The sequence below is a fragment of the Oncorhynchus mykiss genome, chromosome 16, assembly GCF_057628025.1.
Source record: "Oncorhynchus mykiss isolate SJ-2025 chromosome 16, ASM5762802v1, whole genome shotgun sequence".
Lineage (NCBI taxonomy): Eukaryota > Metazoa > Chordata > Actinopteri > Salmoniformes > Salmonidae > Oncorhynchus > Oncorhynchus mykiss.
The window spans coordinates 15,168,384-15,195,097 of record NC_143037.1 but is presented as its reverse complement, the minus strand read 5'-3'; the positions used below and the strand labels follow the sequence as shown (position 1 = coordinate 15,195,097).

At 44.3% G+C, this 26,714-nt stretch overlaps 1 protein-coding gene across 1 annotated transcript; it reads left to right on the top strand.

Annotated features, from left to right (window-relative positions):
- The first annotated feature begins 41 nt into the window (after positions 1 to 41).
- Positions 42 to 16,270, top strand: LOC110492840 (FERM and PDZ domain-containing protein 2-like). Its single transcript, XM_090202031.1, has 25 exons — positions 42 to 180; positions 527 to 690; positions 986 to 1,231; positions 1,709 to 1,872; positions 2,030 to 2,189; positions 3,109 to 3,180; positions 3,299 to 3,473; positions 3,625 to 3,760; positions 3,893 to 4,031; positions 4,234 to 4,386; positions 4,816 to 5,001; positions 6,011 to 6,170; positions 6,542 to 6,731; positions 7,159 to 7,256; positions 7,503 to 7,586; positions 7,680 to 7,787; positions 9,825 to 9,941; positions 10,443 to 10,621; positions 10,866 to 10,967; positions 13,580 to 13,673; positions 13,819 to 13,904; positions 14,393 to 14,582; positions 14,927 to 15,144; positions 15,443 to 15,509; positions 16,032 to 16,270. The coding sequence occupies exons 1-25, from the start codon at positions 42 to 44 to the stop codon at positions 16,067 to 16,069; spliced, it is 3,465 nt and encodes a 1,154-aa protein (XP_090058157.1). The 3' UTR covers positions 16,070 to 16,270.
- Positions 16,271 to 26,714: the final 10,444 nt, after the last annotated feature.

The following is a 26,714-nucleotide window of genomic DNA, read 5'->3' as shown; positions in this document are numbered from 1 at the left end:
TCCCCCCCCCCCCCTTATATAATATATGACTGTATCTACTCATGGCTGTGTCCCCCAGGATGGGCACGTTCGTGACCCTGGCAGAGGTGCTGGAGGCCCGGGGGTCACCTCTGGAGGAGGATGAGGTGTGGCGTCTGCTTTTGGGCACCGCCGAGGCCTTAACGGACATCTCCCACAAAGGTACCTGGGCACATTTATATCCCATTGCTGACCCATGAAAATACCCACTGGCAGTTACTAAAAGGATCTTTAGGTCTTAAAGGGATTGCTCATGGCCCATTAAACATTTGTCCCATGTTTGCAGACCTCAAAAGTGGTCTAATATCCCATGACTTCTGATGTTACATGCCTCTTTATGCATTAGAAGAAATAGGCCTCAAACCCGAAATGAATGGGAAAGATAGGCACCACCATATCATATCGTGCTCTACTTCTAACATCTGACAAACGTACCCTTTTGGAGTGAGTTATTCCTATAGCCATGCAGACATGCAAGTTAATAGTATGTCTTTTGTCTTGTTGTCAGGTCCTGGTAACATGTGCAGTGTACTGAGCCCCGGCTCTATGTTACTGTCAGCCAGTGGGAACCTTGCTTTTAAAAGCTGTGCCCGGTCTGGGGACCTGGGCTCCTTCACTGCTCCAGAGGTACAGGCTGGACATGCTGCCTCCAACAGGACAGCCTCAGAAAAGGTCATCAATAAATCCTGCTCTTAGAGTAATAATAATAATAATAGATGTAATGAAAAGCGCTATATAAAATACAAGTAGAATCTCGAAGTCGGCTAAATTTTTTTTTACACATTTTTAAAAAAATGATGTAATTGTATATCACTACTAGCGTAGTTCCAGATCTGTCTGTGCTGTCTGGAAAACTCCTATGGTTATTGGCATGACATCTCCCCACTGTTTTGGTTCTTGGCTTTTGGTTTTACATGATTTCCTCTGGAAGGATTTTACTCATTTTTGTGTGTTGTTTTTTTTTCAGATGGTTGTATATTCCCTAGGAATGACCCTCTACTGGTCCGTTGATTATCAACTACCTCAAAACCAGCCCATTCAGCTGAGTGGCAAACTGAACAACCTGTTGCTGAGCATGTGTGAGGACACGGTCCAGAGACGAGCGGATCTCGTGACTGTGCTGGAGACCTGTGACCAGCACATCAAGACTGCTCAACTGCCCCCACCAGAGAAGCTCATCAAACAGCTAGTAGAAGATGTGTTTAGGGACTCTGTGAGTTCACCCACATTCCCTTTGGTTTATGAAATGCACCTCTAGTCAGTATAGGTATCACTGTACCTACCTGGCTGTTGTGTATGCAAAACCCTGGTCTACAGGTATACATTTGGCAGTCATACGTGAGTCATTATCTCTTCATTTTGTCCCTTTGTTATCGATACGCTGAAATTGAGATCGGTCTTGCCCAGTTTGGTATAGGCCTACACATAGGGCGGCGCACAATTGGCCCAGCATCGTCCGGGTTTGGCCGGTGTAGGCCGTCATTGTAAATAATAATTTGTTCTTAACTGACTTGCCTAATTAAATAAAGCGTCCGTTGAAGCGGTGGGGGAGACATGAAGTCATTAACTTGAGCTTTTAGCTCTGTATGTCTGTAGCTCTGAAGCTGGGTTTGTGACATATGGTTATTTTTAAGGATAGGTCAGTGCAACTTTTCTAATTCAGTAGCTGCAATTTTATTTGGTTTTCTAGGTCAATCATGTGTCTATGGCTGAGAATGGTCCTCAACTTACTGACCGGAGTCAGATGGTCAGAGAGAGGATTCACAGTTTCTCAGGAAGTGCCTCGTACCATAACTCTACCTGGGCGCTGAGAAACAGAAGCAACTCAACATTCCAAGTCGAGCTCAGCAGAGGGTAAGAACCTAGCCGGCGCCTTTCAAACAACAAAGGCTCATTTTGACCGTAATACACAAAGTATCAGCTTTACAAATGTGTTTTTTTTAAGGGATAGTTCACCCAACAGTCTGTGGACAATAAATTAAAGAATCCATGTATTATTTTTTTCTTACAGAATTGCCCAGGGGCTACGTCACAGAGAGAGTTACTGCAGCTATCAATTCCGTAACCCCTGTAGTTCTTACCTGGATGGCTTTCGCCGAGGCAGCATCAGACCTATACCATATGTGTATCTGAACGAGTCCACTGTCAGTCTTAATGAAAAGAAAGCCAAGGTATGATATCATAGAGAGTCATGTGACATTTTGGGTTGAAATACCAGAAGATATAGTACATATATACAGTGTGTGTATATATATATGTATGTATGTATGTGTGTGTGTGTGTGTGTGTGTGTGTGTGTGTGTGTGTGTGTGTGTGTGTGTGTGTGTGTGTGTGTGTGTGTGTGTGTGTGTGTGTGTGTGTGTGTGTGTGTGTGTGTGTATGTATATATATATGTGTATACAATTGTGGATTCGGCTATTTCAGCCACACCTGTTGCTGACAGGTGTATAAAATCGAGCACGCCGCCATGCAATTTCCATAGACAAACATTGGCAGTAGAATGGCCTTACTGAAGAGCTCAGTGACATTCAATGTGGCACCATCATAGGATGCCACCTTTCCAACAAGTCGGTTTGTCAAATTTCTGCCCTGCTAGAACTGCCCTGGTCATCTGTAAGTGCTGTTATTGTGAAGTGGAAATGTCTAGGAGCAACAGTTTGGGGAAATGTCTTGTGGCAACAGTTTGGGGAAAGTAATTTCCTGTTTCAGCATGACAATGCCCCTGTGCACAAAGCAAGGTCCATACAGAAATGGTTTGTTGAGATTGGTGTGGAAGAACTTGACTGTTCTGTACAGAGCCCTGGCCTCAACCCCATCGAACACCATATGCGAGCCAGGCCTAATCGCCCAACATCAGTGCCCGACCTCACTAATGCTTTTGTGGCTGAATGGAAGCAAGTCCCCACAGCAATGTTCCAACATCTAGTGGAAAGCCTACCCAGAAGAGTGGAGGCTGTTATAGCAGCAATTGGGGGACCAACTCCATATTAATGCCCATGATTTTGGAATGAGATGTTCGACGAGCAGGTGTCCACATACTTTTTGTCACATAGTGTAGTTCTTAACGTTTCCCTCTTTTTTTATGTGCAGGATGTGGGTCCAGAGTTTTTTCGAATGTTAGATGAGCCACTGGTTGTCTTGGAGCTGCCCGGATCCATTGTTGTAATTATGACTTTTCATCATCAAGAACTCCATCATCAAATGCTTTTTTTTTTACATCATCCCAACTATCACCAGCCTGTCTATCTATTAATCACTATCTTTCTGTCTGCCAATCCAGTCAAAGAAAGGGAAGTCTCACTCCACTATGAGGGAGCTGAGTGTGGTCATGCCAAACGGACAGAGCATCCTGGTCAAGTGTGACGTCAAGTCAGGAGGAGGGGATGTCTTTGATATGATTGTTGCCCACTCCAACCTGATTGAACACTTCTACTTCGGCCTTGCTTACATTGATGGTAATTGACCAGGTTCACTAGTGTTTTTGTTTTGAATGGCTCTTGTCCGCTACCTGCTGATTTGTTGTTGTTTAACTACAGTTCTGAAAAAGTCTTTACATGGTTGATGTGTTAAACATGTCACTCTTTTTCATCTTGTCTCGGTTTTTAGATAATGAGTTTTTCTTCCTGGACAATGACACAAAGATATCCAAGGTTGCCCCCCATAGTTGGAAGAAAGTGCCTACGTCCACGTTTGTCCTTTTCTTCAGGGTCAAATTCTTCGTCCACGACATCGCTCTACTTTTGTAAGTACAGTACGACACATCCTCCTATGCTCACACTGTGTCGTATTGAAGGACGACCTATAGAATCCATAGAGGTCAGGCAACATGGTCCACCGATTTCTCTATGTAAGCATATTCTGTTTTTTTTGGCAGGCACAAACTGACTCGTCACCAGTACTACCTACAGCTGAGGAAAGATATACTGGAGGACAGGTTGTCCTGCCATGAAGAGACAGGCCTATATCTGGGTGCCTTGGCTCTCCAAGCAGAGTATGGAGACTGCATGCCTGAGGTGTTTGCTACTTTTTATTTTAGTTATATGGTCATGAAGTATCTTTGATATGCTGTATCGCACAATTGTCACATGATTGGTCAAGGTCTAGGCGGATTGATCTGCATACTTAAGTATCAATTGCCTTGTTAGTATTTTGTAATATTAGCTCTGGAAATGTTATAGTTGAGTGATGACTAACTTTGTCTGATCTTTTCTAAAGGTTTATGGGAGGAACTACTATCGACCAGACCAGTACATTGCCAAGAGCGTCATGGAGAAAAGAGCCCTGCCTTACCTAAAGGAGGAGTTGCTACGGTTACATGCCAACAACTCCACGATGAGTACCGACGAGTCCGAGCTTGAGTTCCTCAAGGTAACATGAACCAATGAAAACTCTTCATAGAGTTCTACGTTTTATATCGTTATATTCATGTTATTAGTTTCATACTCAGTGGACTGATATTTGAATCATTACACCAAAAGGCTGTGGCACAGTGGATTAATGGTGAACAAATGGTAATATAGTATATTACATAAATGTTTGGCTTGTATTCTTAGCCCGTGTGGTAAACTTGCACATCGGCAGTTCCCGGTTTCCACTAGATTCCACAGCCACAAAGTCTAGTATCATAAAAAATCATGAAAACAAAATGTGCTTCTTGGTCTTAATTTAAGGTTAGGGTTGGGCATAAGGTTAGGAGTGTAGTTAGGGTTAAAATAAAATGTAATAAAGAGAAATGTATGACTTTGTGGCTGTGGAAGCTAGTGACGACCTAGTTCTAACATCTAACTTCCTCCCCAGGCCACCCAGCAGCTTCCTGAGTACGGTGTTCTGTTCTATCGCGTGGGGCGCGAGAAGAAGCCCGTCATCGGAGAGCTGATCCTCGGAGTGTGTGCCAGAGGAGTCATAGTGTATGAGGTTAAAGATAGCTCTCGCTCCACGAGTCAGACATTCCACTGGTGGGAAACAAACAGTATCTCCTCCTCTGTGAGTATTATGCTTTAGATAATGCATAACTCAGTTTTTAACATTTTAAAGTGGCACTCCAATCTCCTTTTCATCTCAAAAAAGAAAATCGGGTGTTAATCCTGATTTACTTAACAAAAGGCACATCTCAATAGGTGGTCCAGGTATCCTCATGACATGGCACAAGTGGGGAAGCCTTTCCTTTCTTTTTTACCCCTCTTTTATTAAAATATATTATTTTACCCCCTTTTTCTCCCCAATTTCGTGATATCCAAATGGTAGTTACAGTCTTGTCCCGTTGCTGCAACTCCAGTACGGACTTGGGAGAAGCGAAGGTCGAGAGCCGTGCGTCCTCCGAAACACGACCCTGCCAAGCCACACTGGTTCTTGACACACTGCTCTCTTAACCCGGAAGCCAGCCGCACCAATGCGTCGGAGGAAACACCGTACAACTGGCGACCGTGTCAGTGTGCATGCGCCCGGCTTGCCACAGGAGTCGCTAGAGCGCGATGGGACAAGGACATCCCGGCAAAGAAACAAGGAAACCCCTCCCCTAACCCGGACGAAGCTGGGCCAGTTGTGGTCCGCTTCATGGGTCTCCCGGTCGTGGCCGGCTGCGACACAGCCCGGGATCGAACCCCTCTGGGCTTTACCCTTTTGTTCTCTGTTGCTTCTCTATTGTTCTTCAAGCAAGGAGGGAGGCCGATGACATAACGGATTTCCATCAGACCAACTCTTTGAAGTTTGCAGTTGTGTTTAAAATGCACTATTATGCTCAATGTATTTTTTTGACCCTTTTAGTGTGTGTATTTACTGTGTTTATACTTGGGATATTAGTTTTCAGCAGTAAAAGTGTTTTCTTTTTTTATTCCCGGAGATTGATTTTAATAAAGGAAACTGAGGAATATTGAAAGTGAATATAGTTGACTATAAAGTGTTTGTTTAGTCAGTGAATTTTGTAGCGGTTGTTTTGTTGGATTGTTATGTCTGTAAATACCTTAACCCCTCCTCGCTCTCTGTCCCACCACAGTGCCGGAAATTTGTCATCGAGAGCAGAGGGAGCGCGAGAAAGCACACCTTTGTCACCGAGAGATCCAAGACCGCCACGTACCTGTGCAACCTCTGCTCTGCCCAGCACAAGTTTCACAATGAGATGAACTCTCGCCAGCTCGGACACAGTCTGGCCTCAGGTCAGAACATTTTATGATGACATCATAATTGGTAAAGTCACGTGGTCAAGAAAAAACTCCTGGCCCAAACCATAACCACGTCTACATTCCTGTAAATAGTGTCCCAGTGACAGCTTGTTCTGATTCTATACAGTTTGTGTCCTGTTCTTGGTGAATCATTTTTTGCCAGACCCTTCAGTCATATACAGTATATAGCTAATAAGCTATATATCTCGCTAATGTACCACGTGGGCTTATTGACAGGCCAAACAGAGAAACTTCTGGATCATTGGATTATAGCACAGTTATTGGATCTACATCTATCTTGATTTCATTATAGCCACCTTTGACCAACCTTGATTTGAACGAAAGAGCCCTTTTTTTCTTTCCAGAGGACAACATAGTGCAATATGCGGCAGTGTGTCAGGCACAGAACATCCGGATGAACAGGAACTCTGAGACCGTACTGACAGACAGCGGTCTGACCACACCGCAGGACGGCTCCATGACCAAACTGTGTGATGACATCGCCGCCAAGATCGAGGCGCGGATCAAACAGCAGCGTGTCCTCCACGAGCAGGGGTAGGAGTGATGGAGAGCATACCCGCTGGGCACAGGCGCCAGTTCAACATCTATTTTTGAATTACATTTGGTTGACTTGTCAACTAACGTGACTTCAACGTGAAATCAACGAATGTCACCATGTCACTGGATTTAGGTTCAAATTTGGGTGAAAAAAATGACAAAATCCCTTTATGTTGATGACTTTATGCAAATTCACTTGGTTTCCCACGTTGATTTAACGTCATCACATTGAATTATTTTGTTGAAACGACATGGAAACAATGTTGATTCAACCAGTTTGTGCCCAGTGGGTAAAGTATCCTTCCCTGTATTGTCTCTGTCCATGTACACTACTGTACATTCCTTTGCATTTAATTTCTTGCACGTTGTAAGTATTTCTATTTCCCTGCATGTTGTAAGTCATTTCTCCCTGTATAATTTTCAGCAGAAGGAGGCCATTGCCTGGGAACCTGTCTCCAGCCCTGTCTCGTGGGTCTGGGAAGTGTGGGTCAGAGGTCAACCCCATGTCCTTAGCAGGCAGAGGTATGGATAGATGATCAGCTCCTAAGAAAATTAACCTCTTAACACTGGGTAATCAGGTACAGGATCAAGTGTTCACATTCTGGAAGCGTTCCAAATCCGAGCACCGTGCGTGCGGTAGACATCCTCGCAACCGTTGTAGTAGCCTGTCAGTATCATCCACAGAGATGGCATACGGGTTTCTTATGAGGTGCTGCGGTCAATGTACAGTAATGTGTTAAAAGGTAGCTGCGGTATTTCTGTCAACAGATGTTTTTGCCCAAATGAAGAGAGTCATACCAGAGAGAGAAGTCATTTGTGTGTGCCTAAAGAAAGACCCGAAGCTCGGCGTCGGTAAGTTCATCGCTTACAACATTTAGTCATGTATCCATTAATGGACTTGTTGTAGAATAGAACTAAAATGGAGAAGTACTTTTATCTATTCAGGTGTTGTGATAGTTGGAGAAGACATGGTGGGGAAGTATGACCTGGGTGTCTTCATAGCATCCATCGTGCGGGGAGGACCAGCGGATAAAGATGGCCGCATCAGACCAGGTAGGTGACTAGGTTTTATTTCTGGGCTCGTCTCCACAAAGCTCACACCGGATTATGACGCCTGGGCACATTGGTGAACAATAGCCTTGCATGCCAGGTTTATTTTTAAGTTCTCATGTGAGCTTTTTCTCTTGACACTGCCGGTTAATTAGTCATGACTAGGGCCCTATCTACACTCTTAGGAAAAAATTGGTGCCATCTAGAACCTTAAAGTGTTCTTCGGCTGTCCCCATAGGAGAACCATTTGAAGAACCCTTTTTGGTGGCAGGTAGAACCCTTTCTACAGGGGGTTCTACATGGAACCCTAAAGAGTTCTACCTGAAACCAAAAAGGGGTCACCTGGAACCAAAAAGGCTTTTCCTATGGGGAAAGCCAAATAACCCCTTTGGAACTGTTTTTACTGAATGTAAAATCAGCAATAAAAGAAACGTCCTCACTGTCAACTACGTTTATTTTCAGCAAACTTAACAAGTGTAAATATTTGTATGATCATAACAAGATTCAACAACTGAGACATCTGAACAAGTTCCATAGACAAAATAAATGGAATGTGTCCCTGAACAAAGGGGGGGTCAAAATCAAAAGTAACAGTCAGTGTCTGGTGTGGCCTCCAGCTGCCATAAGTACTGCAGTGCATCTCCTCCTCATGGACTGCACCAGATTTGCCAGTTCTTGCTGTGAGATGTTACCCCACTCTTCCACCAAGGTACCTGCAAGTTCCCGGACATTTCTGGGGGGAATGGCCCTAGCCCTCACCCTCCGATCCAACAGGTCCCAGGCGTGCTCAATGGGATTGAGTTCTGGGCTCTTCGCTGGCCATGGCAGAACACTGACATTCCTGTCTTGCAGGAAATCACACCCAGAACGAGCAGTATGACTCGTGGCATTGTCATGCTGGAGGCTCATGTCAGGATGAGCCTGCAGGAAGGGTACCACATGAGGGAGGAGGATGTCTTCCCTGTAACGCACATTGCCAGCAATGACAGCAAGCTCATTCCAATGATGCTGTGACGCACCGCCCCAGACCATGACAGACCCTCCACCTCCAAATCGATCCCGCTCCAGAGTCCAGGCCTCGTTGTAACGCTTTGACGATAAACGCGAATCCGACCATCACCCCTGGTGAGACAAGACCGCGACTCGTCAGTGAAGAGCACTTTTTGCCAGTCCTGTCTGGTTCAGCAACGATGGGTTTGCCCATAGGTGACGTTGTTGCCGGTGATGTCTGGTGAGGACCTTCCTTACTACAGGCCTATAAGCCCTCAGTCCAGCCTCGCTCAGCCTATTGCGAACAGTCTGAGCACTGATGGAGGGATTGTACATTCCTGGTGTAACTCGGGCAGTTGTTGTTGCCATCCTGTACCTCTCCCACAGGTGTGATGTTCAGATGTACCGATCCTGTGCAGGTGTTGTTACACGTGGTCTGCCACTGCAAGGACGATCAGCTGTCCGTCCTTTCTCTCTGTAGCGCTGTCTTAGGCGTCTCACAGTACGGACATTGCAATTTATTGCCCTGGTCACATCTGCAGTCCTCATGCCTCCTTGCAGCATGCCTAAGGCACGTTCACGCAGATGAGCAGGGACCCTGAGCATCTTTCTTTTGGTGTTTTTCAGAGTCAGTAGAAAGGCCTCTTTAGTGTCCTACTTTTTCATAACTGTGACCTTAATTGCCTACCGTCTGTAAGCTGTTAGTGTCTTAACTATCGTTCCACAGGTGCATGTTCAGTAATTGTTTACGGTTCATTGAACAAGCATGGGAAACAGTGTTTAAACCCTTTACAATGAAGATCTGTGAAGGTATTTGGGTTTTTACAAATTATTTTTGAAAGACAGGGTCCTGAAAAGGTGACGCTTCTTTTTTTGCTGAGTTTAGATGCAACTCCCAGTCTATTTTCGTATCCCCTATTTCTATGGTCTTTACAGATCTGAAGGAATTGGATAGGGGCTATGGGTACCTGTTGATTCTAAGACCAGGACTAGGTGGATACCAACAAAATGATTATTTATATGAAATGTTGTGGTGATGTTCTCCCTCAGGTGGGCGTCTGATCTCTCTGAACCACACCAGTCTGGAGGGCATGACCTTCAGTGAGGCTGCAGAGGTCATGCAGAACAGCCCACAGGAGGTCACACTCATCGTGACCCAGCCCAAAGGTACTGGAAGTGCGTATATACAGTACTAGTCAGTACCAGAGAATGCCAAGAGCGTGCAAAGCTGTCATCAAGGCAAAGGGTGGCTACTTTGAAGATTCTGAAATATATAAAATATTTTGATTTGTTTACACTTTTTTTTGGTTACTACATGATTCCATATGTGTTATTTCATAGTTGTGATATCTTCACTATTATTCTACAAAATAGTAAAAATAAAGAAAAACCCTGGAATGAGTTGGAGTGTCCAAACTTTTGACAGGTACTATATATCTCTGCTCTGTTCAGGCTCATTTACTTTCCGTGATAAACTATATTTTAAGTCGACTGGCTTTTCAGCTAGATGTTTTAGTTAGAGCTCCAAATGGGAATGTACTTTTTCGTCCTCTCTGGATCTTCACTACATACATGGCTAGGCTTTCGTTATTAGTTGATAATTCCACATTTCAACTTTTATTACAATGTGGATTTTTTTGGTGTGTTTTTGTTGATGTTTCTGTACAGTTTCCTCGACACCCAACAACGTGAGATCTCCGCTATTGAAGACCTACGAGTCCCAGACCACTTTGAGGACTAACATGCGCTCTGGGGAGGACGACCTGGATGAGATCGTGTCTGTCATGTTGACCCCAAAGACTGGCAGTAGATTGCAACTCCCTGATGTACGCATCCTCAACGCTCAGGTAACCAATGGCTACTGACCATCATCTCCTCCATGTTAAGGACAATACTCTACATGTGCTAATATTGGGGAACAATTGTATTCATTTTGTACACAAACAAGACAACGAACATTAGCAATCAACTCTACATAATGTCAATTAAATCAACGAATAGAAACAAATACAATACAATGGTGCCTTTGTTGTGAATTGTATCATCCATCTTAATCTCATCATGAACTCTTATTCCCTATTAATTATCCAGGACTGCCGCTCCAGATCTCCTTCCACAAACTGCTTCAGGGGTGGTGAGATCTCTGTGGAGCTGAAGAAGAAAGCTGGAGTAGGTTTAGGGATCAGTATCGCTGTAAGTGAACTATTTCATGTCTAACTCCCTAGGACAGCGCTAGAAATGACTGTTATACACATGATATAACCTCACACTCCGGCCAGAGAGAACATTTCCCACCCAATACCCCAAGAGAGGGCCAGACAAGCTCCCATTTTTTCCTCAACATCTGATCTGAGATCAGTGATCTCACACCATTGTACGGAAGGGGTTTATTTTACTGGTCAGTGGTACTATAGGGAGATGGACCTACTGTACTTAAGTCTGGGATGGACAAATTAGTCTAGTCAGGAAGTCAGCTGCTTCTGTGTCTCTGGGTAGTAATCCTTTAGACCCCTGGGGTTAATCACCTTGGAGAGGGAGGAGCTGGAGCTGGACCCACTAGAGCCTGCAGCTTGGAGCCTGCCTGCTTACTGGACAGTACAGTAGGCTACGAGAGAGAGAGTGAGCAAGCGGGTGAGAGGGAGGGAGGGAAGGAGAGGGAGCAAGGGAGCGAAAGATCGAGAGAGGCAGAGAGAAAGGGAGCAGTAACAGCCTTCCGAGACGTCATTAAAATGCCTGTTAATTCTCACTGGGATTCGGATGATGTGAAGGTGGATCAGGGATGAAAGCATCCCACATCACACTCCTGGTGTGTCTGTTGGCAGACATTCTATTTGTTTACCCCCTATGTGTGAGAGACCTATGTGTGAGAGACAGAGCGATAGATTGTAAGATCGTATAAACATACTATATTCCTTTTAATCTTGATACATCCCTCTCACCTAGCAGCCTGAGGGCTCTATTTTCGGCTGGCGTGAAGCCAGCGCAATTGTCAAACTCACGCCCTATTAAAACCGGCGCTCTTCTGTTTTCAAACCGTATGGCAAGAATTGGTCATTTACATGTCTTATATGAGCTCGCTTGCGCAGAGGTGGGCGGGGTGTGTCCTTAAAAACGTGACCCAAAGTGCCAATTTCAGGCAGCGTTGGTGGGGATATTTAAGACCAACCAAAGCTGATCTTACCGGTAACGCGGTTGGTTTTGGCATGGATTTGGACAGCGGAAACGCAGCTTATCCAGCCGTGACGCCCACTGCCAAAATGCAAATGGAACAAGAGAGATGTGCTTTTTGTGCCCGTAAACCTCCCATTTAGTTTCATCTGATTGAAAAACCAATCATAACCTCCCCTCCTCTCAATGAAGACAATTTTCTTTTGTCCTGCCTAATGCATTTGCCAAGTAGGAAAGACGATTATAAAGGGTTTGACTCGTGAGACCACATACAGTCATTCTTAAATCACCAAAGCGTTATTAAAATGTTTTTTATTTGTACTATGTGGGGTTAGGGTTAGGGTTAGGGTTAGGGTTAGGGTTTAGGGTTAGGGTTAGTTTGTACGTTATTTTAACCTGCTGTTTTTTTTTTGCTTAAATAAGCCTCCCTGTATCCTACTGTATATGCCCATCATGGAACTAGACATGAGATGATCCGGTCACACTCGTATTTAGAAACATTTCAGTTATTTTCCTGTAACAATTGCTTGTTTTTCCATTTCATTTTTTATAAAAGCCCTTTAAGCTACACTTACCCTACTCGAACAAAAACTGGTTCAACAGCAATGTGTCTGCTGTCTTCCTGATCCTGGCAATGCATTAGTCAAGTACCCTATCCATACAAGGTTTCTAAGTGGTCTACTTGTGAGGCTTTTGCAGTATTCACCGTTCACATAAGCCAACCTGCCGTGCAAACTTTATTTCAAACTCCATTTTCAAAGAGCGCCTCTTGTCTTACCGAAGACGGGCTGCTCCAAACTTATTTAAGTCATTTAAGGCCCTATCAACGGTGTCTGGCTTATTGAGAACGTGCTCAACACGTGTAATACAATTTACGGTAGCCTAGGATGTTTTATTTCAGGGGAAAGTGCACCGCGTAAAGGCCTATACTCGTTAAGTCCAATTGCAACAATGTTGACTGTCTACGCTCCGAACATATTGAGCAAACATTGCATTTATTATTACTATTACTCATTACTGTAGCCTATGCTATTTAATAAACTGTATCGATCCACAATGAACCGGGAAGAGAATATTCCGTGCCCCCAGCCCGAATTACTGTTGATGACAACTCAAAGACCTTCAATAACCTACAGAACATGAGACAACAGCATGCAGTATTAACCCATGAAACACGTCGATTGGCCAGTGATTGACCAAGCCCTCGTCGATTGGCCAGTGATTGACCAAGCCCTCGTCGATTGGCCAGAGATTGACCAAGTCACACCTATAATTTATTTATTCATCAAAACCCTGTCCTTTTGCGGCACCGCCAGCTATTGCGCTCATAATTCCCGCAGTGAAAATAGCACAAATATTCCCTACACCCTGAAACTGTAGCTCTACTGCCAGAGCTAAGATTTACCATGGCGTTCGGTTTGTTAAAGTAGAGCCCAGAGAGTAGGGACTTAGCAATTATATTAGCATGAAAAAAATATGGGGAATTAACCCTTTATGGTACATTGTCATATTAAGCCACTTCAGCAATTAGTCAGACATGCAAATGTTATTGATGGTGTACAGTATATTGATAAACTTACGTTTCAACCGAGACTGTCATGTTGTTGGATAATAACCTTGTGTTTCTGATTTGTCAGAGTGGTGTGAACACAGGCCTGCGTCATGGAGGTATCTACATCAAAAGCCTAGTCTGTGGAGGGGCTGCTGAGCAAGATGGCCGCATTCAGTCAGGTACAGTATAATGCTGAACAAGCGCTACTCTGTTACAGTAAAGCACCTGGAATAATAATGACATTTAGAAGAACATTATACTGGATTATTGCTGCACAAATTGAATTTAGATGAGTGAGATTTTGTGTGTGCTTGCATCTAACAGGTGACAGACTGCTGAAAGTTGATGGAATCAGGTTTCAAGGGTTCACATATCAGCAGGCTGTGGAATGTCTGGCAAAAACAGGAAAGGTAAAGGAACATCAATATCTCAGCTGTAACACCAGAGCAAGGCAACACCATCATCGTTTTGCCTCTGCGTTGGCCTTTAACCGAACTGTGTACAAAACTGAGTGCAAACAAACACTGACATGTTAACATGTGTTCTGATTATGTGCTGTTTATCTTGTGCAATGTGAATATACCTGTTTATATACAGTACACTCTTAGAACAAAAGGTGCTATCTAGAACCTAAAAGGGTTCTTTGGCTGATCTCATAAGAGAACCCTTTGAAGAACCCTTTTGGGTTCCATCTAGAACTATTTCCACAGATGGTTCTACCTGGACCCTAAAAGGGTTTTAACAGGAATCAAAAATGGTTCTCCTATGGGGACAGCCGGAGAACTGTTTTGGAAGCTTTTTTTCTAAGAGAGTAGTTTTAAAACTAGTTTCTGAAAGGTACAGACTAATGAGAAGCATTAACTGTTGTTTGTCTTTATGTAACCGTTTCCTGTCCAAGGTGGTGACCCTGGTCCTGGAGAGGGAGAACATGAACAGCCTGCCCTGGGTGTCTCTGAGCCCAGACACAGGGTGCCACCTCTCCCCTCAGAGTTCCCACCGGGACATCACCCAGAAGAGGAACAACAGCTGTCCTGCTGTCATCACCCCCTTCTTGGTCAAGCCCAAGGACTACAGCTTTGTGTCTGACGGTAAGGGATAGTATATCATCGACAAGGGAACTTTAGTGTAAGGGGAACACTGGCGCTTCGAGGGACTGAGCTCAGAAGCATTGTCCCTGACTGAAGAAGGGATTAGAAATCAGCCAGCCGAACAGGAGAAATATGACCAGCAGATGGTGTAAAAACAAGCAAGCACACCCACTGACAGGCAACTAAACCATCTTATCAGTATAGTGTGAGTGAATACAGTAGGTCTATTAGGCTTTTGTGAGAGAGAGTGTTACCTTTGACAGCTACCCAGTCTGGATCCACGGTCCAAGCCTCCCAAGGTGAACTCTGACACACTTCAATCCCCTAACCCCTCCACCCTACAGGGAACACTTTGGAGGTGACCTTGAATAAGAGGCTGAATGGCTTGGGCTTCAGCTTCCTGGTCCCTGAGCTCGAGTCCTTGAAAGGAGACTCGGGCAGTGGTCTTGTCCGGATCAAGAAGCTTTTCCCTGGCCAGCCAGCGGAAGAGAGTGGGCAGATCCAGGAGGGAGACGTCATCCTGGCAGTCAATGGAGAACCGCTGAAGGGATTGTCCTACCAGGTAAATATAGACGCAGACTGGTGTGACGTAATACGATTGTTCAACCGTAGCTCCAGGTGTGAATTGGCATGCTGTATATGGGGGTGGGTGGGAGCGTTGGAAGACAGAGATATTGTGGAAATGTTAGTGTGAGAGAGAGGGTTTTTGTTTCACTCCGTGTGATTGATCTGTTCAATATTTCTGTATCACCACTCATTATCTTATAGGCTTATAAGGCTTACTATACATTATTATGGCCATTTCTCAGTCCGTAATTGTGGATGTGACAGTGAGTGACGGTTGTCTCTCTGGCATGTAGAGGGTGGTCACGCTGCTGAGAGGCTCTCCTCCTGAAGTCCGGTTGTCTCTGTGCCGTCCTGCTCCAGGTAAACACATATACATTCGGATGCAGGTTGATGTTTATTGCCATGAGTCTTGTCCTGGAGGAAGAACAGAGCGATTTTCTCTTAGATAGGCAAGCTGCAAAGTAGAAATTGGTTTTATTCATGAAAATTAAGACTAGCTTTTTAGTCTTAATTTAGGGTTAGGCATTAGAGTTAACAGTGTGGTCAAGGTTAGGCATTAGGGTTAACAGTGTGGTTAGGGTTAGGCATTAGGGTTAACAGTGTGGTTAGGTTTAAAATCAGATTTTATGACTTTGTGGCTGTGCCTCCAGAACAACATCCATGATGAAAAACACTAACCTGCTATCCGGACAACATAATCCAATTTACAGTTTTTCCTTTCACAAAGTAATGTCAGCATAGCTTTAATTCATTTAAATGTTACCTTTTTGTAAGACACATTTTCATCTTTCACACCTAACAAAGTTGTCTTTTTATGCAGAGGCTAACATCAAACTGCATGTACTTCTCATTCCTTCCCTTCCCATTTTGATATCTTCCAAGGAATTCTGCCTCCCATTGAAACGTTGTTTGGCACCTGAGTGATGTCACACCACAGTACGTGAGCACCAATGGGAGTTCAGGAATATACTTCCTGGAAGACAGAGAGGAGCTCTTCGAGGAGCAGGACAGGGGAAGATCTGTTCAGATGAAAGAGTAGGGCCGGGGGAGACGCCTGGCCCTCCCTACCTTGTAGCAGAGCCCTGGGCCTGACCTGACGGATTACAGAACCCACCTGGATGGTGGGTGGATGGGCAGTAACAGCACTGCAAGACATATCACAAGATACCTCATAATGTCAGATTCAGTTTAAAGACTGCAAAAATGTCACCTGAATATTTATGAAATTATTATTTTCAGCATCTCTGCGTTCTATGAGTCAGAGGGGTTGGATGAGTCGCCCCGCAGACAAGAACCAACTGTGTCATGTTACAACAGCCAGGAGGCACTGCTGAGGTCAACTCGTGTGAGGTGAAGAAAATGCTAAACGATGGAAATCTCTTGCTACTTAGGTAAATAATAGTTAGTTTAAAGTCTAGTGACATTAATGTTTGAAATATATGAAATATATATATTCGGATCAAGGCAATGACCTTTTCTCTTTTCCAAGATTCTGTTGAACACCAGAAGAGGCGAAAGAGTTGGTTGGACTGGGGGCGTGGGGGTTCTACAGTGTGAACCCTTGACGATAAGGAGAGAACTATTAAACAAGCTCAGTTGGTTTGAAGGTGAGGGGGACTGTATGGTGAGGGGTTCTGTGAACTGTGTGCTTTTCCCTGAATGCGGATGTGGCTTCAGTTCTGGCACAGAAAGACAGACGGTATACAAACATAGAAAAGGTGTATGATTGAGGTACTATGGTCACATAGGATATAGGAGCAGGACTTAACCACCGTCCTGCTTTAATAACCTGATAATAACCTGATAATAGCCTGATAGTCACCCGTGCGTCACAAAGTGACATCATTTTGAATATTGAGTAGCTCCCGGTATGTTTATACTAGAGACTTACCGTTTCTTGTAGTGGCTGCAGCTCAATCCCCTCTTTCCGCCGATATAAGGTTTGCACCTATTTCATAACATGGGGCTTGTGAAAGCTGCCTTTATTTTTTTTTACACATGAGAGGATCCAGACAAGAAAATCCCTTTTTCTATTTAATTGGAAATCAAACTCAAATCTTACTGCAGGCAATACCATCAGAATCTCACCCCAGATCACCTCCCATGAAGGGCATAAAGCATGCGCTATGGTCAAGTTCATATGGTATGCAATGTAGGTCAAGTCACCAAAAGTGCAAACATTTAGTATGCGGGAAAAGGGTACACCCTGACGGTCTTTGTAAAGCAATGCATTTCCTTCTCCATACGCATTACCTTGTGTGCATCCTCCACGTGCAGGGGATATATTCACATAACTGGGTAGGCAGAGGCTTCTGCTTTCTCCTCATATGACTGTCATTTTTGTAATATGAAACATTATTCCTGTAATATGGAACATCGTTTCCTGTATGACGAAAAAAGTTCAAGAAACCCTGTATATTTCAGGGTTCTGTAATGTTTCTGACACATTTATCAGATACCCTCAGTTCTTACCTTTTTCTAACAATATTAATAATTTGTTTGTAAGATTTATCATTTTGAAACCGAAATTGTATTATTCTTTATGGGGGTAGTATACAATATTATGCATCGTTTACAAAATGCCACTAGAGGGAGTCAGAGTTGAACATGTTTTAAATACACCTCACTGTTATGTAGGGTTGGTTGTTCAGCAACAAAACCGACGGGTGCTCAACTAAGGGGCAAAACAGACTGGGTTGGCTTAGATCGTTGATAAAATGTAAACTATATTTTGTCTCCAATGTTTTATTTAAAACATAAATAAAATTGCACAATGAGCACTTGTTGTCTCATACATTTTTACAGTTGTTGGTTAGCTAGCTGGCATTTTTTTTGTTGCCGTAAAAGCATAGACGTGACATCAGTCAAAACACCTCAAAACAAGACATGGTATCAAGAACAATTTCAAAACGAGCTGAAACTAGGAACTTACGATTCACCACCTGGCAGTTTCTTGTCATTGTTGACAAGAATCTGAAACTGTCTATCTGGCCATCCAGAACCATAACAACACACGGCCTTCTGCCCCCTTTGAAGTGGACACATCGTTTTCGTGACGTTGCCAGCCAACCAGTCTACTGCCTGAAACAGCCATTGGGATATGGAGAAAGGGCTTGAAGTAGAGGTTTACCTTTACCACAGATCTAGGATCAGATTACACTAGTCTAACTTTAAGTGTTAATTTAATGTTATATCTGATCCTGTGTCAGTGGTAAAGGGCATCTTCTATCTACTCCAGTGATGCGTACCTCCTGTTAACTCGAACTCAACAAAAGTGCACATTCAGTGTTTAGTTGGGCCTCTTTCCATCCCTCTCCCCGTTCTACTTTTCTAGGGCCTCACTAAAGCCTATTTTCCACAGTCACAAGTTCACAATCATGGAGTTAAACTCTGATGTTAGAGTTGAGTGTTGATTCTCGCCTTGACACAGGAAGCCTAGTACAGTAGAGCATTGCATGGGGACTTTAAAATACTGGGTTAATGGGGCGAACTTCCAGTTATATAAAACATGCTCCATTGCTGCCATATGGTGTGTATCCTCACAGACCAGTCCAGGATTTTATGAGAAAATGTGCAAAGGAAATGAATCAAGGTGGCTGTTATCATTTTACAGTATGAAGAGAAAGAGGTGGGGAGAGAGAGCGAACGCAAATAATTTCAACATAATGACAATTCACGTTCAGTCAGATCAGTGAAATAACACTATGCAATGAGGATGCCATGTCACTTTCATTCACGGGGACCCTCGCAGGCAGCATAGCACAACCAAAAAACATGTTATCCCCAGGCAGGCCTCAGCTGGTCATTTCCATCCGCCATCCACTGCTTGTGCTCTCTTCCACCATACCCTCTAGGTTCTATACCATCGCTGCAGGGTATTACCACCCAGGGTCGTGGCCAAAGTAAACAGACAAATCGTGGGCCTCCACACTGAGCCGTTAATATCAGCCTGCGTGAAATGCAGTGAGACCACAGCGCTCCAACACTGCTTTTACAAGACCTCTCTCTCTCTCTGCCTCCTCTGAACGTCAAACCCTGAGAACCGGAATCCAAACAAGCAGAGTCAAATTAAAGACATTGTTTTTCCTCCGATCAGAAACACGAGAGCCTCAGGGAAGCTCAGAGAGGAGAAGAGAAGAAATTTAACAACGCCTCAGAGCTTCAGTCCAGGCCCCTTTTTATTTGACTTTAAGATAATGGAATTGAGCTCAAAGAATCCTTTATATCCTTCCTCTAGCGCTCCCTCTCTCCTCCTCTAATGCTTCCTCCAGGACAAGAAGCAGGGCATGCCAGAACTGTAAATTCTAGCGCTGTATCTGTCCATCTCTCAGCATAGTACGACCAAATGGGTATTTGTACCCAGAAAGATTCATGCTGGGCTTTTTTGGGGCTGTTTTGGGGTGGCAAGTACCCTGGTCTTTACGATGGTCATATAATATAAATCATCAGGCCGTCCATGTAATGAAACACTGATGAATGATATCGGGTGGGTGAGTATCAGAGTGCTGTCAGAGCTACACAAGAGGAAATGTTGCTAATCGGAGTCTCCACCTGGATCCAGCCATGCAGAAAGCCCCAACATCCTGAGTGGAGGAGGCAGACGACGTGAATCGATCACTGTCAACACAAGTGTTTCCACCAGATGTCAGCAGTGCATTCACACTCATAGTACATGTTAAAACTGAGCTAACCACTCAACAACTGCTCACGGCCAATCAATGTAGGCAGGCATAGCACATTACTGTAAAGTCCTCTGGCACTGTGTGATAGACAGTTCAGTTTCATAGTGTTACTGTCTACTGTTAGAGTCCATGCATGGACGGCTATTATTCCTCTGCTGTGGTTATGTAAATAGAGAGGAAGGAGTCTCATTATGTAGTGTCAGGAATCATGGGACAAGCTATACTTTTCGTGGGTGTTTGTTTACCACCACAGACAGATGTGGTGGTAAAGCCACTAAGACCGCTCTCAGTCAGCAGTATAAGGAAATAAGCAAACAGGAAACCACTCACCCAGAGGCAGCGCTCCTAGTGGCTGGAGACTTTAATGCAGGGAAACTTAAATCAGTTCTACCAAATTTCTATCAACATGTTAAATGTGCAACCAAAGGGAAAAAAATTCTAGATCACCTGTACTCCACATACAGAGATGCGTACAAAACTCTCCTTCGCCCTCCATTTGGTAAATCCGACCACAACTCTATCCTCCTGATTCCTGCTTACAAGCTAAAATTAAAGTAGGAAGCACCAGTGACTAGGTCTATAAAAAAAATGGTCAGATGAGGCAGATGCTAAACTACAGGACTGCTTTGCTATCACACACTGGGATTCTTCCGATGACATTGAGGAATACACCACATTAGTCACTGGCTTTATCAATAAGTGCATCGAGGACGTCGTCCCCACAGTGACTGTACATACATACCCCAACCAGAAGCCATGGATTACAGGCAACATTCGCACTGAGCTAACGGGTAGAGCTTCCACTTTCAAGGTGCGGGACTCTAACCCGGAAGCTTACAAGAAATCCTGCTTTGCCATCAGACAAACCATCAAACAGGCAAAGCGTCAATACAGGGCTAAGATTGAATCATGCTACACCAGCTCCGACACTCGTCTTATGTGGCAGGGCTTGCAAACTTTTACAGACTACAAAGGGAAGCACAGCCGTGAGCTGCCCAGTGACACGAGCCTACCAGACGAGCTAAATAACTTCTATGCTCGCTTCAAGGCAAGCAACACTGAGACATGCATGAGAGCATCAGCTGTTCGGACGACTGTGTGATCACGCTCTCCGTAGCTGACATGAGTAAGACCTTTAAACAGGTCAATATACTCAAGGCTGCGGGGCCAGACGGATTACCAGGACGTGTGCTTCGGGCATGAGCTGACCAACTGGCAGGTGTCTTCACTGACATTTTCATAATTTCCCTGATTGAGTCTGTAATACCAACATGTTTCAAGCAGACCACCATAGTCCCTGTGCCCAAGAACACAAAGGCAACCTGCCTAAATGACAACAGACCCGTAGCACTCACGTCCGTAGCCATGAAGTGCTTTGAAAGGTTGGGTAATGGCTCACATCAACACCATTATCCCAGAAACCCTAGACCCACTCCAATTTGCATACCGCCCAAACAGATCCACAGATGATGCAATCTCTATTGCACTCCACACTGCCCTTTCCCACCTGGACAAAAGGAACACTTATGTGAGAATGCTATTCATTGACTACAGCTCCGCGTTCAACACCATAGTACCCTCAAAGCTCATCACTAAGCTAAGGATCCTGGGACTAAACACCTCCCTCTGCAACTGGATACAGGACTTCCTGATGGGCCGCCCCCAGGTTGTGAGGGTAGGTAGCAACACATCTGCCACGCTGATCCTCAACACTGGAGCTCCACCGGGGTGCATGCTCAGTCCCCTCCTGTACTCCCTGTTCACCCACGACAGCATGTCCAGGCACAACTCCAACAGCATCATTAAGTTTGCAGACGACACAACAACGAGACAGCCTATAGGGAGGAGGTCAGAGACCTGGACGGGTGGTGCCAGAATAACAACTTATCCCTCAACGTAACCAAGACTAAGGAGATGAATGTGGACTACAGGAAAAGGAGGACTAAGCACACACCCATTCTCATCAACGGGGCTGTAGTGGAGCAGGTTGAGAGCTTCAAGTTCCTTGGTGTCCACATCAACAACAAACTAGAATGGTCCAAAAACACCAAGACAGTCGTGAAGAGGACACGACAAAGCCTATTCCTCCACAGGAAACTAAAAAGACTTGTCATGGGTCCTGAGATCCTCAAAAGGTTCTACAGCCGCAACATCGAAAGCATCCTGACCGGTTGCATCACTGCCTGGTACGGCAATTGCTCAGCCTCTGACCGCAAGGCACTACACAGGGTAATGTGTACGGCCCAGTACATCACTGAGGCTAAGCTGCCTGCCATCCAGGACCTCTACACCAGGCGGTGTCAGAGGAAGGCCCTAAAAATTGTCAAGACCCCAGCCACCCCACTCATAGACTGTTCTCTCTACTACCGCATGGTAAGTGGTAAGTCTAGGACAAAAAGGCTTCTCAACAGTTTTTACCCCCAAGCCATAAGAATCCTGAACAGGTAATCAAATGGCTACCCGGACTATTTGCATTGTGTGCCCCCCCAACCCCTCCCCCCAGCCCCTCTTTGTACACTGCTGCTACTCTCTGTTTATCATATATGCATAGTCACGTTAACTATACATTCATGTACACACTATCTCAATTGGCCCGACCAACCAGTGCTCCTGCACATTGGCTAACCGGGCATTCGGCATTGTTTCCCGCCACCCACCACCTGCCAACCCCTCTTTTACGCTGCTGTTACTCTCTGTTCATCATATATGCATAGTCACTTTAACCATATCTACAGTACATGTACATACTACCTCAATCAGCCTGCCTAACCGGTGTCTGTATGTAGCCTCGCTACTTTCATAGCCTCGCTACTGTATATAGTCTGTCTTTTTACTGTTGTTTTATTTCTTTACCTAACACCTTTTTTGCACTATTGGTTAGAGCCTGTAAGTAAGCATTTCACTGTAAGGTCTACTACACCTGTTGTATTCGGCGCACGTGACAAATAAACTTTGATTAGATTTGATCTGTGTGTCTGCGTGCCACAGGAGGTTGGTGGCACCTTAATTGGGGACGATGGGTTCTTGGTAATAGCTGGAGCGGAATCAGTGGAATGGTATCAAACACATGGTTTCCATGGTTTCTATGTGTTTGATGCGTTCCAGACATTATTATGAGCCGTCCTCCCCTTAGCAGCCTCCATTGAAGCGTTCGTGAGTGTGATTTTTGCCATTTTATTACAGCCAGCTATTTTAAATGCCCAGCTTGTCTCTTTACATACCATTTGATATTCTGTGCACAGACACAGTAAAATAAACCAAAGGAATTTTATTTTTTTGTTTACAGTAATCAACTTTAAAATTTTGATCAGGTTGAGCTTATCTTTATCTAGACTTGGCCAAATTCAAACAAACAAAAAAACTTTGCAAATACAGAAATACTTTATCTTGCAGAGCATTTCAGTGTTGTTTTAGATGCTTTTCAATGCTAAGCAAATTTCAATGCTCTCAGTCCCATGCTTGGCTTCAAGTTCCAACACAGCTGCAGCGGCACCACTGCCTCCCCCACCTGAAAGGCACTGCACGGACAACCCAACATCTGCATTGGCCACGCAGCGTTTTACGGTGATACTGCCTCTGCCTGGTTGCTTGACCAAGACCTAGGTCGCTTGACCAAGAACTGGGTGGCCATCAGCTGAGATGGCACCTGGGGCTTGGGAAATGTTCATCCATTTCTGAACCAACACTTTTGATGAACAGGTTAGTGGCCTTGGCTCCAATTTTCGCTTCACGCTCTTTGCGAGACTTATAGTGCCCAATAACCACTTTTTTCTCATTACACACCCCGCTCTTCCACAGGGGGTTAGGCTGAGACGACATGATAAGCAGAGGTTTTCCTTTAAACATCTCATAGTTCAACTCGATCGGGGCTCGGTCAGAATTGGCTGGCTGATAGTTGTTGACATAAACATATGCCAGCAATCGGCAGGTGATGATGTCCTGAGTATAATGGGCCATCACAGAGTTTCTAAACCCAAAAGCCCAACATCAAAAGACTTCCGGGAACGCTTGTGAAACAGTCTCGGCAGACCAGACTGGGGTTTGAGAAGTCAATGAGAGAAGTGAAACATTCTTCCTTAGTTGTTCATGTTCTCCAAATCTAAAGGCACAACCTAGATCCAAGTCAACGTCTTAAGTAGTTGAACATGTTATTACTCCAACCTTGTGAAAGTGACAAACTGACACCTTTTAAATTTTTGTCAAAAACAACTTTACATCGAAGGACTGACTTTAATTTGACGGCCTGCACATGTGCAGTTAAGCGCGAGCAACCTTTAGACCCGATTACGTGTTTCTGCGCATAAGCTTAGCTAGCCAAAGTCGCCACGACATCACCTACAAGCGTGATCAGGGATTTCTATTGGAGAAACAGTTTCTACATATCTTCATACTGAAATATCTTCGGTGACATGCTGGTGAAGGTCACCAACATAAAAGGAGGAGATGGGTGATGCACTGAGATTCATGTCCGACTTTAAGATACTTTCTTTGCTTACAGAAATCTTTGTTGAATTTGTAGGAGCACATGACAGGAGATTGAATCATGACAGAAGAGTGAAACAATGTCATTTGGGACCCCCATAGCGCCATTGTTTGTTATGTCATTAGTGATGTTCAACCAGATAGAATACATCATATACAGTGCCTTGCGAAAGTATTCGGCCCCCTTGAACTTTGCGACCTTTTGCCACATTTCAGGCTTCAAACATGAAGATATAAAACTGTATTTTTTTGTGAAGAATCAACAACAATCATGAAGTGGAACGACATTTATTGGATATTTCAAACTTTTTTAACAAATCAAAAACTGAAAAATTGGGCGTGCAAAATTATTCAGCCCCCTTAAGTTAATACTTTGTAGCGCCACCTTTTGCTGCGATTACAGCTGCAAGTCACTTGGGGTATGTCTCTATCAGTTTTGCACATCGAGAGACTGAAATTTTTTCCCATTCCTCCTTGCAAAACAGCTCGAGCTCAGTGAGGTTGGATGGAGAGCATTTGTGAACAGCAGTTTTCAGTTCTTTCCACAGATTCTCGATTGGATTCAGGTCTGGACTTTCACTTGGCCATTCTAACACCTGGATATGTTTATTTTTGAACCATTCCATTGTAGATTTTGCTTTATGTTTTGGATCATTGTCTTGTTGGAAGACAAATCTCCATCCCAGTCTCAGGTCTTTTGCAGACTCCATCAGGTTTTCTTCCAGAATGGTCCTGTATTTGGCTCCATCCATCTTCCCATCAATTTTAACCATCTTCCCTGTCCCTGCTGAAGAAAAGCAGGCCCAAACCATGATGCTGCCACCACCATGTTTGACAGTGGGGATGGTGTGTTCAGCTGTGTTGCTTTTACGCCAAACATAATGTTTTGCATTGTTGCCAAAAAGTTCAATTTTGGTTTCATCTGACCAGAGCACCTTCTTCCACATGTTTGGTGTGTCTCCCAGGTGGCTTGTGGCAAACTTTAAACAACACTTTTTATGGATATCTTTAAGAAATGGCTTTCTTCTTGCCACTCTTCCATAAAGGCCAGATTTGTGCAATATACGACTGATTGTTGTCCTATGGACAGAATCTCCCACCGCAGCTGTAGATCTCTGCAGTTCATCCAGAGTGATCATGGGCCTCTTGGCTGCATCTCTGATCAGTCTTCTCCTTGTATGAGCTCAAAGTTTAGAGGGACGGCCAGTTCTTGGTAGATTTGCAGTGGTCTGATACTCCTTCCATTTCAATATTATCGCTTGCACAGTGCTCCTTGGGATGTTTAAAGCTTGGGAAATCTTTTTGTATCCAAATCCGGCTTTAAACTTCTTCACAACAGTATCTCGGACCTGCCTGGTGTGTTCCTTGTTCTTCATGATGCTCTCTGCGCTTTTAACGGACCTCTGAGACTATCACAGTGCAGGTGCATTTATACGGAGACTTGATTACACACAGGTGGATTGTATTTATCATCATTAGTCATTTAGGTCAACATTGGATCATTCAGAGATCCTCACTGAACTTCTGGAGAGAGTTTGCTGCACTGAAAGTAAAGGGGCTGAATAATTTTGCACGCCCAATTTTTCAGTTTTTGATTTGTTAAAAAAGTTTGAAATATCCAATAAATGTGGTTCCACTTCATGATTGTGTCCCACTTGTTGTTGATTCTTCACAAAAAAATACAGTTTTATATCTTTATGTTTGAAGCCTGAAATGTGGCAAAAGGTCGCAAAGTTCAAAGGGGCCGAATACTTTCGCAAGGCACTGTAATTGGAATTCTTTATGGCGTCATAGTAATTTACTGTAGCACGATTAACCTTACAAATAGTGTGTGTGTGTGTGTGTGATCCATATCCAGAGTCATTATGTATAAACCAACAGATGGTGCTAGTGATCCTCGTCTGCTGGCTGTACAATACAGCACAGTACCGTACAGTCAGTCTGCCTGGGACCAGGGGCCCTTATCCATTACCACAGCAGACTCCCCATCAGATAGCAGCAGTGGTTAACCATGGAGGTCCAGGGAGAACTGTCGAAATAAGATTCTGTTTCTCAGTTCAATCGAGGAAAGGCTAACTGAAGGAACAACCGAGACGGAGTGCAATATGAAAATGCATTAAAATAGGAATGCTCTTCGGTGCCAGAGACCCCCCTGCTGGGAAAAAAGGAGTTTGATGACAGGCCTTAAGCTGGTGGTGGTGGGGAGGTGGTTGTTGGAAACAGCAAGTGAGAGAACAAGGGTAACTTGACATATAAATACATCCCAAGAGTTACGCCCATTGGTTGAAAGAGAGAAAGGTGATAATTGTGAGCCCATTGGTTAAACTGCAAGCGTGAGGAATGTGCATTATTATGCCGTGCCCACAGGCTATAAGGTAAATAAGTGCATGACATCCCGAAT